At 56.2% G+C, this 14471-nt stretch overlaps 1 protein-coding gene and 1 pseudogene across 2 annotated transcripts in view; both read right to left on the minus strand.

Annotated features, from left to right (window-relative positions):
* LOC129133502 (uncharacterized) overlaps window positions 1-9561 on the minus strand; it is a 30048-nt pseudogene extending 20487 nt beyond the window's left edge. Inside the window, exons 1-4 of the transcript XR_013185706.1 lie at window positions 9230-9561; window positions 8731-8812; window positions 7221-8543; window positions 3766-4729 (exon numbers count right to left, since the gene is read on the minus strand). The product of XR_013185706.1 is annotated as an uncharacterized LOC129133502 (transcript). The remainder of the gene's footprint in view (window positions 1-3765; window positions 4730-7220; window positions 8544-8730; window positions 8813-9229) is intronic.
* On the minus strand, window positions 2047-3767 carry LOC143696288 (cyclin-A1-like). The gene has a single exon (XM_077192293.1). The coding sequence runs from the start codon at window positions 2748-2750 to the stop codon at window positions 2094-2096; it is 657 nt and encodes a 218-aa protein (XP_077048408.1). The 5' UTR covers window positions 2751-3767; the 3' UTR covers window positions 2047-2093.
* Window positions 9562-14471: the final 4910 nt, after the last annotated feature.

Raw genomic sequence — 14471 nt, forward strand, 5'->3', positions numbered from 1 at the left:
TAATTATATTTAATTACTAAACAATCATCACCTCTAACAATTATATCTTTTATCATACTGCTTACGCAGGTGCACTGATCTGAGAAAACACAAAGCCTAATATTTTCAAAGACTATTTTTAACATTTTCCAGGGCTCCACTATCAGCCTGGCCGCGCTGGAGGGGAGGTTGGGATCTGGGTAGCCAGGCTGGAACACAGCAGCAGCATGCCAGGGGCTGATGGCTTTCACTGCCCTGCCTGGTGGTTGAGGACAAAGTTCAACAGTGGCAGAATCTTTGCCAAGCTGCCAAAAATCCAGTGGTGGAGCTGGCACAGCTCAGCAACTGTGGGTGGGGCTCAGCAATTGTTGCCGCCGCTTGGGGCACAGCGCTTGGGGTGTGGCGTCCCAGGTCGAGGACGCCTTGGTGGCAGCACCTTTGCCACACGGACCAAGCACATGCACACACCAATGTGGTGGATGGTGAAATGGCCTTTATTAACGGTTTCACGGGGTAATTTATAGCAGGGTTAGCGGTAAAGTAATGGTAAAAGGGGAGGGGTTCCACCTGAGCGTAACATCACAATATTTTGAGCCTAACATCGCGATATCTTCCCACATTTCCCCCCACTTTTATGACCAGCTAAAAACATAGAAAATGCTAAGGTTAAAACTAACAAGTGGGTAACTGGCAAAATGCACCAAACTTGAACAATGTAACACAACCACAACAAACTTGTAACTGTAAATGTTTAACAAACCAAAAGCTAACTATCTCTAACTGGTTTTTCTAAAAAAACAACACGAACTTGTTTAAAATATAAGGCGATCAGGCATGGGGGCTGACTGAACCATGAGTTTGGATATTTTCGCAGGACCTCCTCAGTTTTTTGGTTGACACCATAGCACCGAATTATCCTCCCAGAGTCTGCAACCTGTTTGACCTTAAAACTAGAGAGATTTGGAGAGCTTATGTCCAGACCCATGTTCTCTCCAAAATGCCCTTTGAACCTTTGATGCAGGAAAAACTCCGGGTTGATTGGCATTCCATGCAAGTAGAGCCAGAACGTGGCCAGAGTTCGAACTCTACTTGATGGATACCACTTAAAACAAGACTTTTAAAAACAACATTTATGTGAACCATGACTGATAACATTTTTGTTGAGCTTTTTTCCCCCAGTCCTTCTCTGCGCCGGCCTCTCCTTTAGTTTGGTCACTGAGTTCTTTCACGACCCCGGGATGGTCTGCCATCGGGCTGCTTGATGATTCGTCGCAGCCTTTAGGAAGAAACGGGCTGCGGGGCTGTCTGAGGATTCAGTCCTGCAAAACAAACTTTACAAATTTCATTAGTTTTTGCCCTGAAGGTCCAGTTTTATCGACTTAAGCGGGCACCATTTGATTTTACTATTTTTCTTGATGGCTGCGTACCCTTGCCCTGTGAGTACCAGCCTCCAACCCTGTTCCCATTCCCCTAGTTCATTTTTAATTATGACCTGTGGGCCTTCCTCTAGTGCTCGCATGGCCCAGGGTCACAATGTTAAGGTGTTCTTCTGGCCAGAAAGATCTGTTCACTGTATAGTTTGCTAAACAGTAGGCTGCTGCAGCAATTTGTGAAGGAAGGTACTCCAGAGGAGGATCAACTTGAAGGAGACTCAGCTCTGCAAGATACCTTGCAAAGTTCTCTGTCCTCATACAGATTCCACATCTCTGAATATACTGAAGGAGGAACTGGTTGACGGTTGGGGCTGTTAGGTCAAAACCCAGCACTTTGAGAAGCAAGTGTTCCGTTCTTAGCAGCTGCTTCTTTGTGTAGGTATCATCTGTTATATAGACAAATTCATCCACATCTGGTGGGTAGATCTCTTCATACTTTGCAGCCAGAAGAATTGCTGCTGTTCCCACAAGCTGTAACTTCCCTCTGAGAGCAGACATGCAGGAAAGAAACCTGTCCAGGAAGTTCACTGCCAAGTACAAAGTCTCTGTCCAAAGTTTATACTCTTCCCCTACCTCCTCCAGCCAGTCTACCAGGATAGCATGCATTCCTGTTGTGATATCTGGCTGCTTCTTCATGTAGTAGGGCTTAGGCCTAAATCTTACTTCTGCCTCTGGGAGGTACTAATGAATGTCTTCTGCATACTCTCCCACAGCCAGAGTTACAACATCTTCCACTACCATAGGAGAGCCTGAACTCAGATCCAGCAGCCGATGAATACTGGATGTCATTGCACTGGTATCCAGTTCACAGTGGCTTAATTCCAGCTCTTCAGACACTTGGCAGCTGTAGTTTTCTTTATCTTCTGAATCATCTATGTAGACAGCAAAACCTTGCTTTGATGCAGCACTGATGATGCAGTTGGGCACTTCATCTTTTCTACATGAAATGATGGTGTTTTCAAAGGCAGAGAAGCGCTTGATAACAGCAGCACCCTGGCTGCCGGGCCGCTGCTGCTGCTGCCCGTTCTCCGTCAGCACCCCCAGCACGACCCGGCTGCTGCTGCTGCTGCGGAGGGCGGCAGGGCAGGACTCCCGCCATCCCGCAGAGCTCTTCTCTCCGGTGCGATGCATCGCCCCGACATCGGTACCGCACTGCCCGGCTCCGCTCGCCACCAGCCCACGGAAGGGTCCGGCCGCCCCGCGCCGCCCAGGCTGCCCGCCGGTGCTGCGTAGGCATGGCTGCTGGAGGGGGCGGTTGTTGGCCGCGGCCGGTTGAGAGCCCGGCAGCTCAACCCCTGGCACGCCGCCCTGCCAGCCCCGCCGGCCGCGGATCCCCATGGTGACCCCCTCCTTCTAGGGCTCATCACCCTGCGGTGCATAAGGCGGAGGCCTCACCCAGGCTCCCTCGGACTCCGAGTCAACAGCGGCACCTCGCGCTTCCTCTAGCAGCCCGTCCCAAAAATGACCGCTTTTTCCCCGTAGTCGGGGTGCCTGGGCTCAGGAGCTGCAAAGAGCGCTCCTGCGGCTGCGAATCCCCACACTTGGCAAACTCATGATCGCCCGCAGTCTGCGCGGCCACCGCCATACCCTGCCGGGGCCCCGCCTGCAAACATTCCTGTGTGGTTTTCTACTTTCCCCACTCCTGCTGAACGTGCTGAACCTTTTTCAGAGCCTGCATGACCCTGACAGAGAGAAGATCTCATCAGCTCCTTTCAGAAATAATAATTTCTAGGGGTGACTTCTTCCTTCTTCACTAAATGCCAATCACGGCAAACACAAATGGGAACCAGTGCGGGGCAAGAGAAGTCACAGGAGGGAGAGGGGGATCTGGAACAGGGGACATCAGGAACTAGGATAGGGGGACATGGTGACAGTTCCAGGGCAGGAGGTCCTTGATCAGCTGCCTTAAACCTCTGCCAGGGTCTCCCAGTGCAGCCAGAGCCACTTGGCCTGGGCTGCCCAAAGCCCTGAGCAACCCCCAAATTCCTCCCAGGAGTGCTCAACTCCCTTGAAACCACCATCGCCCAAATCACCAGAAGATCCCCCTAATGTCTCCAACCTTGTCTAAGTTCAATGTCTTTCTTTTTACACTGGTTTTGTGTGTTTGGAAAGGATAAAGAGAAATGAAAAGAAAATCCAGCCCACAGGAAGCCAGGAGGATGTGGAGCCCCTCCCAGGCAGGTGTCTTCCCAACACGGATCACCGGCACCAAGGATCACCAGGGCTCTGCCCTCCCGGGCTCACTGGGGATCATCCAGCGCAGATCCTCCCGTGGGGGATGGAGCTGGAGCAGCGCAGGAAGCTCTTCCCGCACTCGTGGCACTCGCAGGCTGCCCTTAGTGCTGGCTCCGTTGGTGTCTGGTCAAGGTAGAGCTCTGCGAGAAGCTCTTCCCACACTGCGCACATTTGTAGGGCCTCTCCCCAGTGTGGATGCGCCAGTGGCTGATGAGAGCAGCGTTCTGCTTGAAGCCCTTCCCACAGTCAGGGCAGCGGAAGGGTTTCTCATCAGTGTGAATGTGCTGGTGCAGGAGGAGAGAGGAGGTTGTCTGAAATCTCTTCTTGCATTGATCACACTCGTAGGGCCTCTATCCAGTGTGGCTCCTCTGGTGCACGATCAGTCTTGAGCTTATACTGAAGCTCTTCCTGCACTGCCCACACTCATATGTTTTTTCCCCCGTGTGGCTCCTCTGGTGGACAATCAGCTGGCAGCTCCTGGAGAAGCTCTTCCCACACTCAGAAGACTCGTAGGGCCTCTCCCCAGTGTGGATGCACCGGTGCTTGATGAGGTTGGAGTTGACCCTGAAGCCCCTCCCACAGTCGGGGCAGTGGAATGGCCTCTCCTCTGTGTGTGAGCGCTGGTGCACGAGGAGAAGGGAGCTGGTCTGAAACCTCTTCTTGCATTTATCACACTCATAGGGCCTCTCCCCAGTGTGCGTCCTCCAGTGGGAAATAAGGTGGGAGCTCCTGCTGAAGCTATTTCCACACTGCCCACACTCATAGGGCTTCTCCGGTGTGGATGCGCTGGTGGACAATCAGGTGAGAGCTGGTGTTGAAGCTCTTCCCACACTCGTAGGGCCGTTCCCCGGTGTGGATTCTGCAGTGGCGGATCAGGGAGGATCTCCACCTGAAGATCTTCCCACATTCTGAGCACTTGTGGGGCTTCTCCCCATCCTGAAGCTGCTCATCAACCCCCAGCTCCAAGCTCCGGCTGCCTCCCAGGCCCAGGGTGGGTCTTTCCTCCTCAGATCCCCGTGATCTGCGTTTGCAGCCCCTCCTCGTGAGGGATCTCCTCCCTATTCGGTTCCTGTGCTGTGGAGCTGCTCAAAACAGCCTCTTCCACGAGGTTCTGCTGTGGGGATTTGTCCTCCCTGCTCTCCATCCTCAGCTCCTGGTCTGGGGGAGGAAGGACAAGGAGAGGATGGGATTTGCCTCTGTGCCACAGGGAAGGGCAAGGAGATGCCCCCAGTGTGTCCCCAGCAGGACAGCTTTGGCAGCAGGGTTGTCCTGCAGCCGGGGGCCGTGCTGGGCTGGGAGATGGAGCAGGAGAGAGGGGGAAAGGGGCACTGACTTCCTCCTCACCTGCCTGGGGCTCCCCGGCCATCTTCCTCTTCCTTGCAGCCTCCTCCTTTTCCATCCTGCCAAGGTTTTGGAATGGGAAATCCTGGTTTGGGGGAAAAACAAGGCTTACTGAGTTGCGTTTGATGGTCCCGCTGCCCAAGTGCAGCTGGAGAAGTCAGCGCCCCTTTCAGCCTCGGGGGGCCCGGAGCCCGCTCATGCCCAGCCTCCCCCACCCCTCCAGGCTGCGGGAGGTGCCCGGGCTCCGGGATCGCCCCTCTGCGCTCTCCCTGCTCCGGGGCTCCTGTGTTCTCCCCGGCTCTTCCGGGGATCCCCAAACCCGAGATCGCCCCTGTGCCCGCCAGTACCGGGCGATCGCCCCCTGAGACCCCCCAAGATCCCTCCAGGACCATTTCCAGCTCGGCTTTGAGGTCCTGCCCCACAAAAAACTCTCCCAGAGACTCCCCCGATGCATCTGGGGCGAGCTCCCCCTCCCCGCTCACCAGCGGTTTCCGGGGGTGCGATCCGGTGGATCCGGGGGAGCTGCGGCTGGAGCGGGGTTGGGGCTGTTCCTCCTGCTGCTTCTCCTCTTTGTCCCTCGTCTTCCTCCTGCCCCTGCTCCTCCTTCTCTCCCTCCTCCTCCCCCCACTCCTCCGCTCCCAGACAGATCTGGGCAGTGCCGACCCCCAAAATCAGCCGCGCTTTGCCCTGGAGGGGGTTCGTAAGCGGTCCCGTCCCGCGCAGCACTGGGAACGATACTGGGAGCACTGGGAGGGATCCTGAGAGCAGCGGCAGCGATGCTGGGAGCAGCGGGCGGGAACTGGGAGCGCTTTCCGTGCCAGTCCCGCTCTTACTGGGAGCACTGGGAGGGAACTGGGAGCAAACAGCGCCCGGAGGTGGCTGCAGCCGGCGGCCAGCGTGGAGGGCGTGGCCATGCAAATACAGGAGCGATCGCGCGCTGGGATTGGTGGGCGGGAGCAGCGCGGGGTTTGTCGGTTATGTGAGGCCGGGGGGATCCAGAGCGATCCTCTCAGCAGCACTGGGAGGATGAACGAGTCTCAAGCAAACACAAGTTCGAACAATTCTAGCCTTTTCTTCCATCTCCCCTAGGCTGAATAGCAGTCATTATCATCTACAACCCTGAACTCACCCTCCTCAACTTCTACCTGTACACTGTAATAACTGCAACTGGTTTCCTCACCCTAAACACAATCAAAGTCCTAAAGCTATCTACCCTAATAACTGCATGGACCAAAATTCCATCCCTGAACGCAATGCTGCTTCTAACCCTGCTCTCCCTTGCAGGACTCCTTCCCCTGACAGGATTCCTGCCTAAATGACTTATCATTCAAGAACTGACTAAGCAAGACATAGCCCCAGCAGCCACACTTATCTCCCTCCTTTCCCTGCTAAGCCTATTCTTTTACCTTCATCTCACATACTGCACAACAATTACACTCCCCCCGCACACCACAAACCACATAAAACAATGATGTACTAGCAACCCAACCAGCATTACCAGAGCATCTGGTGAGAGGGGACCAGGACCAGGAATGGGGACAGAGACCAGGAATGGGGACCAGGAATGGCGACATGGGCAAGAAATAAGGACAGGGACCGCGAAAGGGGACATGGACCAGCAAAGGGAAAAGGGTCCCTGAATACTGGACAGGGACCAGGATTGGGGACAGGGACCAGGAATACAGGAGAGGGACTGGGATTAGGATCAGGAATCAGAAAATGGGAACGGGACAGGAAATATAGAAATGGGAAGGCAGGACTGGGAGCGGGAGATGGAATAGGAAAAGGGGAACAGGACAGTGAGTATGAGACTGGGAATACAGGAGTGGCAACCAGATAGAGAATATTGGACAGGGACAAGTATTGAGACCAGGAATGGGATCCGGACTCAGATGAGAGCAGGCTGGAGTTTGGTGATAAGGAAATGGGTGGGGGCAACATCAGGGAGAGGGGATCCTGGAAGGCAGACACCAGGAACCAGGATGGGAGGACATGGGGACACTTACTCAGCATCCCCCCTCACCCCATTCTTGTCTAAGTTCAGTGTCTTTATTTTTAACCCAGGATTTGGGTGTTAGGAAAGGACAAAGAGAAATGAAAAGAAAATCCAGGCCACAGGAAGCCAGGAGGATGTGGAGCCCCTCCCAGGCAGTTGTCTTCCCAACACAGATCACCGGCACCAAGGATCACCAGGGCTCTGCCCTCCCGGGCTCACTGGGGATCATCCAGCGCAGATCCTCCCGTGGGGGATGGAGCTGGAGCAGCACACGAAGCTCTTCCTGCACTCGTGGCACTCCAAGGGCTGCCCTTAGTGCTGGCTCCGTTGGTGTCTGGTCAAGGTAGAGCTCTGGGAGAAGCTCTTCCCACACTGCGCACACTTGTAGGGCCTCTCCCCAGTGTGGATGCGCCAGTGGCTGATGAGAGCAGCGTTCTGCTTGAAGCCCTTCGCACAGTCAGGGCAGCGGAAGGGTTTCTCGTCGGTGTGAGTGTGTTGGTGCAGGAGGAGAGAGGAGGTTGTCTGAAATCTCTTCTTGCATTGATCACACTCGTAGGGCCTCTACCTAGTGTGGATCCTCTGGTGGACAACAAGGGTGAAGTTGCGCTTGAAGCCCTTCCCGCAGTCGGGGCAGTGGAAGGGCCTCTCGTCTGTGTGAACACGCTGGTGCTTGACAAGATCGGACTTGCTGTAAAACCTCTTCCTGCATTTATCACACTCGTAGGGCCTCTCCCCAGTGTGGCCCCTCTGGTGGACCGTCAGGTTTGAGCTCTGTGAGAAGCTCTTCCCACATTGGGGACACTCATAGGGCCTCTCCCCGGTGTGGATGCGCCGGTGGTTGATGAGGTGGGAGTTGTTCCTAAAGCCAGTCCCGCAGTCGGGGCAGTGGAAGGGCCTCTCTCCAGTGTGAATGAGCTGGTGACCGAGGAGATGGGAGGACCTGTGAAACCTCTTCTTGCATTTATCACACTGATAGGGCTTCTCCCCATTGTGAATGCGCCGGTGCCTGTTGAGGGTGGAGATGCGGTTGAAGCGCTTCCCGCAGTTGGGGCAGAGGAAGGGCCTCTCATCTGTGTGTGAGCGCTGGTGCACGATGAGATCACCGCTGCTCATAAAGCTCTTCTTGCATTGATCACACTTGTAAGGCCTCTCCCCTGTGTGGTTCCTCTGGTGGACAATCAGATTGGACCTGTGGGTAAAGCCCTTCCCACACTCCCCACACTCATAGGGCCTCTCCCCAGTGTGGATCATCTGGTGGACAATCAGGCAGGATTTCCTCTTGAAACCCTTCCCACATTCTGAGCACTTGTGGGGCTTCTCCTCATCCTGAAGCTGCTCATCAACCCTCAGCTCCGAGCTCCGGCCGCCTCCCCAGCCCAGGGTGGGTCTTTCCTCCTCAGATCCCCGTGATCTGCGTTTGCAGCCCCTCCTTGTGAGGGATCTCTGGGGCTTTTCCTCCCCATTGGGTTCCTGCACTGTGGAGCCACTCAAAACGGCCTCTTCCACGAGGTTCTGCTGTGGGGATTTGTCCTCCCTGTTCTCCATCCTCAGCTCCTGGTCTGGGGGAAGAAGGACAAGAAGAAGGATGGGATTTGCCTCTGTTCCACAGGGAAGAGCAAGGAGATCCCCCTAGTGCGTCCCCAGCAGGACAGCTTTGGCAGCAGGGTTGTCCTGCAGCCGGGGGCCGTGCTGGGCTGGGAGATGGAGCAGGAGAGAGGGGGAAAGGGGCACTGGCTTCTTCCTCACCTGCCTGGGGCTCCTGGGCCATCTTCCTCTTCCTCGCAGCCTCCTCCTTTTCCATCCTGCCAAGGTTTTGGAATGGGAAATCCTGGTTTGGGGGAAAAACAAGGCTTACTGAGTTGCGTTTGATGGTCCCGCTGCCCAAGTGCAGCTGGAGAAGTCAGCGCCCCTTTCAGCCTCGGGAGGCCCGGAGCCCGCTCATCCCCAGCCTCCCCCACCCCTCCAGGCAGCCGGTTTGTCCCCCGGCTCCGGGATCGCCCCTCTGCGCTCTCCCCGCTCCGGGGCTCCCGCGTTCCCCCCGGCTCTCCCGGGGATCTCCAAACCCGATACCTCCCTCTCCCCGCCGGTACCGGGCGATCGCCACGTGGGACCCCCCCAAGATCCCTGCAGGGGCATTTCCGGCCCAGCTTTCGCGTCCAGCAAGATCCAAACATTCCCTGTCCCGCAAAAAAACCATCCCGGACACCCCCGATGGATGTGGGGGGAGCTCCCCTATCCCGCTCACCTGCCGCTCCTGGAGGGGGCGATGCTGGCGGAACAGGGGGAGCTGCGGCCGGAGCGGGGAAAACCGCGTGGGATTGGGGCTACCCCTCCTCCTCCTCTGTCCCTCCTCTTCCTCCCGCTCCTCCTCCGCTCCCAGCTCGGCCCGGGCAGTGCCGAGCCCCAAAAGCAGCCGCGCTCTGCCCTGGGCGGGTTTCAAAGCGGCCCCGTCCCGCGCGGCACTGGGAGCGATACTGAGAGCAGCGGGAAGGAATTGGGAGGGCTTTCCGTACCAGTCCCGCTCTTCCTGGGAGCACTGGGAGGGAACTGGGAGCAAACAGCGTCCGGAGGAGGCGGGCGTGGCCAAACAGAAGGGCGCGGTTATGCAAATAAGAGCGATCGCGCGCTGGGATTGGTGGGCGGGAGCAGCGCGGAGTTTGCTCGGTTATGTGAGGGCTGGGGCGGCTGGAGCGATGGCGGCGGCGGCGTCCGGTGAGAGGGGACAGGGAACGGGAATGGGGACCGGGAGCGGGAATGGGGACAGGGAGCAGGAACGGGAGTGGGGAGACGGACCGGGGATGCAACCAAAAATAGAGATATGGACAGAGAATGGGGCCAAGAATGGTACCGGGGAAGGGGACAGGGACTAGGGACAGAGACTGGGAATGGGGACAGGGAATGGCACCGGGAATGGGGACAGGGACCGAGAATGGGGGCCGAGAAGGGGACCGGGGAAAGGGATAGGGACCAGGAAGGGGACCAGAGATGGGGACAGGGTCCGCAAATGGAGACAAGGACCAGGGAAGAGAATATGGGAATGGCACGTGGAACACGGAAACAGCAACCGCAGAGAGAATATGGGCTGGGGATTCGTGCTTCAAAGTGTCCAAGTGAAACCCAGCAGGGGCTGTGAGCTCTGCAGCTGGGCCTCCCCTGGGCTGCTGCGGCCCGAGGCCCAAAGGCGGGAGCTGCAGCCTCGCTCCTGGCTCAAGAACAGGAGCCTCCTCCAGGCCCATGGCCCCTGCATGGCCCCAGCATGAGGGAGGGCTCTGAGGCACAGCGGCTGCTGGCAGGAGGGGCTGCTCCGGCCAGCTGGGGGCCTCTGAGAAATGCCCAAAGCCTTGTGCTCTCTGCAGCTGGCCAAGGACAGCAGCAGGGCTGAACGGTTCGTGTGGCACAGCCAGCCCGAGCTGTGCAGCCCTCAGGGCCCCACGCGAGAGGCTGCCCTCAGCAATGGCACTGGGAATAGCACCGGGAGAACGGGACAGGGCCAGGAATGGGGACAGGGAATGGGGGCAGGGACGGGGAATACGAGACTGGGACCAGAAATGGGTACAGGGACAGTAATATGGAACCAGGACCGGGAATGGGGACAGGGACTGGGAATAGAACCAGGAATGAGAATGGAAATATGGAAATAGGAGATAGGGACAGGGACCAGAACAAGGACCAGGATATTGGGACTGCAACCAGCAATGGGGACAGGGACAGGAATGGGCACAGGGACTGCGATGTGATTGAGAAAAGGGGAAAGGGACCTGGAATGGGACTGGGGACGAGAATATTGGAATGGGACAGGGAATATGGAAACAGGAACCAGAGAGACAATATGGGATGGGGATTAGGAAGATGGTATCGGGATTGGGAACAGGAATACAGGAGTGAGAGTGGGAATGGGAATATGGGAGTGAGACAGGGAATACAGAAATGGAAATGCGGGACCAGTAGTAGGATTAGGAATATGGGAACAGGACGGGGAATATGGAACTGGGAATATGGGAATGGCAATGTAAGGTTGACCCAGGGCCTTTGTGGGGTCTGGTTTGGCAGCTCTGGACCCCCGGGCCTCACTATCTCACAAGGACCAAAGTAAAGGACAGGAGGCGCTCTTCTCCTCGGGCCCAAAAATCCCACCTTAATTGTGGAATCACTCCAGGGAGGCCCAAGAGGAGAAAAGAGATCAAGTGTGTGATCGAGGGTGATTTTAAACCCAGGGAAAGGGGGGCACAGGAGAGAGGCCACGGCCAATGGGATACAACTGATGGGAGGGGCGAGGGGAGGAGTAACCCAGGGCAAGACCACCACCGGGGCTTTGGGGGAGAGGGGTGTGTGCGGGACAAACCATGTGATACAACATAAACTATTCACTGCAAAATAACAAGACCACCCAGTGCAAAACAATAACTAAAGAAACAACTTGATGCAATACAACCAGACAGACAGTACAGGATAGGGACAGGGAATGAGACTGGGGATGGGATTCAGACTGGGATGGAAGCAGAATGGGCCCAAGAGTGGGGTGACAGGGGAATGGGCCAGAGGAAAGGAGGGTGACAGCAGGGACAGGGGGATCCTGCACAGGGAACACCAGGAACCAGGATGGGGGAGATGAGAACAGTCCCAGGGCAGGGGAGCCTTGATCAGCTGCCCCAGAACCGTGACCAGGGCCTCCCAGCACAGCTGCAGCCACTCAGCCTAGGGTGCCCAAAGCCCTGAGCAACTCCCAAATCCCTCCCAGGAGCCCTCAAATCCCTTGGACCCAGCATCCCCCACATCTCCTGGAAGATTCCCCCATGTTCCCATCAATGTCTTAGTTCAATGTCTTTATTTTTTTACTCCAGTTTTGGGTGTTTTGAAGGGACAAAGAGAAATGAAAAGAAAACCCAGGCCATGGGGACCCAAGAGGATGTGGAGCCCGCAGGCAGGTGCCTTCCCAACATGGATCATTGGGGCTCTGCCCACCGGGGGTCACTGGGGATCATCCAGCGTGGATCCTCCCATGGGGCTTGGAGCTGGAGCAGCACATGAAGCTCTTCCCACACTCAGGGCACTCTTAGGGTTTCTCTTAGTGGTGGCTCTGTTTGTGTTGGGTCGAGCCACAGCTGTGCCTGAAGGTCTTCCCACCCTTGGGACACTGGTGTGCTGGTGCTTGAGGAGATCCAACTGCTCCGAGCCTTTTTCCCACACTCGCAACACTCATAGGGCTGTTCCCCAGTGTGGACCTTCTGGTGGAAGGTCAGAGTGGGTCGAACACTGAAGCTCTTCCCACATTCCAAGCACATGTAGGGCCGTTCTGTGGTGTGCACCTGCTGGTGGTAGAGGTGGGAGCTGTGCCTGTACCTATTCCCACATTCCCTACATTCCCAGCGCTGCTCCCCCGTGTGCACCCAAAGGTGGGTGAGGAGATTGAAGCTCTGGCTGAAGCTCTTCCCACATTCCAAGCACTTGTGGGGCTTCTCCTCATCATGAAGTTGCTCCCAGCTCCGAGCTCCGGCCACCTCCCCAGCCTCAGGTGGGTCTTTCCTCCTCAGATCCCTGTGATCTGCGTCTGCAGCCTCTCCTTATGCTCAGTGTCCGGGGCTTTTCCTCCCCGTTAGGTTCCTGTGCTGCAGAGCCACTCAAAACGGCCTCTTCCACGAGGTTCTGCTGTGGGGATTTGTCCTCCCTGCTCTCCATCCTCAGCTCCTGGTCTGGGGGAGGAAGGACAAGGAGAGGATGGGATTTGCCTCTGTTCCACAGGGCAGGGCAAGGAGATCCCCACAGTGCATCCCCAGCAGGACAGCTTTGGCAGCAGGGTTGTCCTGCAGCCAGGGGCCGTGCTGGGCTGGGAGATGGAGCAGGAGAGAGGGGGAAAGGGGCACTGACTTCCTCCTCACCTGCCTGGGGCTCCTGGGCCATCTTCCTCTTCCTCGCAGCCTCCTCCTCCTCCTGCATTGGGCCAAGGTTTGGCAATGGGAAATCCTGGTTAGGGGGTGCAAACAAGGTGTGAGAGCTGGGGATTCCTCCTGCCCAAGCCCATCTCTAGAAGTCACAGGAGCAGGGATTGAGCTGGGAGAGGCCGGGATGGGCAGCGTGAGGCTCTCGGCTGCTCCCATCTGATGGGGGCGGGGAGAATCCGCCCTGGGGAATAGGAGAGGCAAACTGGGAAAACTGTGGGCTGCAAATCCACACTTGGGCTTGGTGGGGACCCTGGCTAGGAAATGCAATCCCTTTGGGCTGATGCCCGAAATATAAGCTGGAAATAAATCCCCACAGAGCGGTGTTTTTAGATGTCACGTGCTGTGGTATATTCATACAGTAGGTGTTGCTCAGTGTCACTGTGTCACTACAGCATCATCACCTACCTGCCAGAACTCATTTACATTGTACGATCTCATGGTTTTTAGATAGTTCTTCTGCACTGCACTTGCACTTGCACTTTCCTAATTCAGGGTCTGTCAGGAGTCTGTGATTGTCCTGGTTTTGCAGGGGGGGCATTTTAGGAAAGGCTTCCAAGGCCTTCTTCACATCTGAAGTTTTCAACTTTGTCTTTGGAGCATGTGCAGTTATGGTGCTCCTTGGTGTGTCTGATCCTAACCAGCCTAAACTCTTTGTTTTGTGGCTCATTGGCTTTGCACAATTTCTCATTAGTACTATCCCTATCTATTTCTGAAGCTCTCCACTTGGCTATTTTTTTTCTTCTTTTTTCTGTCTATTTAGCATTAAGCAACTAGTTAACCATATACAAGCCATTGCATTGTAGAAAGTTATTTATATCAGGTTATATAGGCACAAAACCCCACATATATATTTATATAGATATATAAAAAGTCATGATTTAGGTCCTATTGTTATCAGGTTATATAGATCTATCAGGCTATACTGATATCTTATAACTCAAGCTGTATCATCACTTTGTAACTTTGATCTAAGTTCTGTCGGCATCAGGGCTCTTCCCAAAGGCCTGGAGGTGTTGGAGCAGGGACTGCAGAGACGGGTGAGGGTTCCCAAGAGTGGGATTTTGGGGATAGGATCCATGGGGATGGGAATGTCCCGGGGCAGGGTAAAACGTGAGCCAGGTGTGCAGGGCAGGACCTTGCCCTGACCCCAAGCACTGTCCCAGCTGCAGGATCTGCTTCCCATCAGCCTCTTCCTCCTGTGGTCCCAGGCCCAGCTTGGTGCTGGAGAAAGGGGCTGGGCCAGGGTCATCCCCTGGTGGGGGCTGTGCACTCCCTGTGCCCCCTCCCCAAATTCCCTCCTGGGGGAGCAGGAGCTGGGGCAGGAGCCCTGTGGGGAGGGACAAGGGGGTGACACCAGGATGGGAGGGTCACACACGGCCCAGGGGGATCCCCCCTCACTCCCAGGGCGCCAGGAAGACAAAGCCCTACACAGAACCCCTGTCCCCCAGCAGCACCTTGTGGGCAGGGTCTGGTGGCACCTCTGGGGGGTCATGACTGCCCCAAAACCCCCTCCCAGCCCCACAGCCACTCCCAGCCCCCTCAAACCAC

The sequence above is a fragment of the Agelaius phoeniceus genome, chromosome 32 (genome assembly GCF_051311805.1).
Source record: "Agelaius phoeniceus isolate bAgePho1 chromosome 32, bAgePho1.hap1, whole genome shotgun sequence".
In the NCBI taxonomy this organism is placed as follows: Eukaryota; Metazoa; Chordata; class Aves; order Passeriformes; family Icteridae; genus Agelaius; species Agelaius phoeniceus.

Coding starts and splice junctions, on each gene's coding strand:
- LOC143696288 (XM_077192293.1), bottom strand. CDS start 2,750: ATGGGGATCCGCGGCCGGCGGGGCTGGCAGGGCGGCGTGCCAGGGGTT.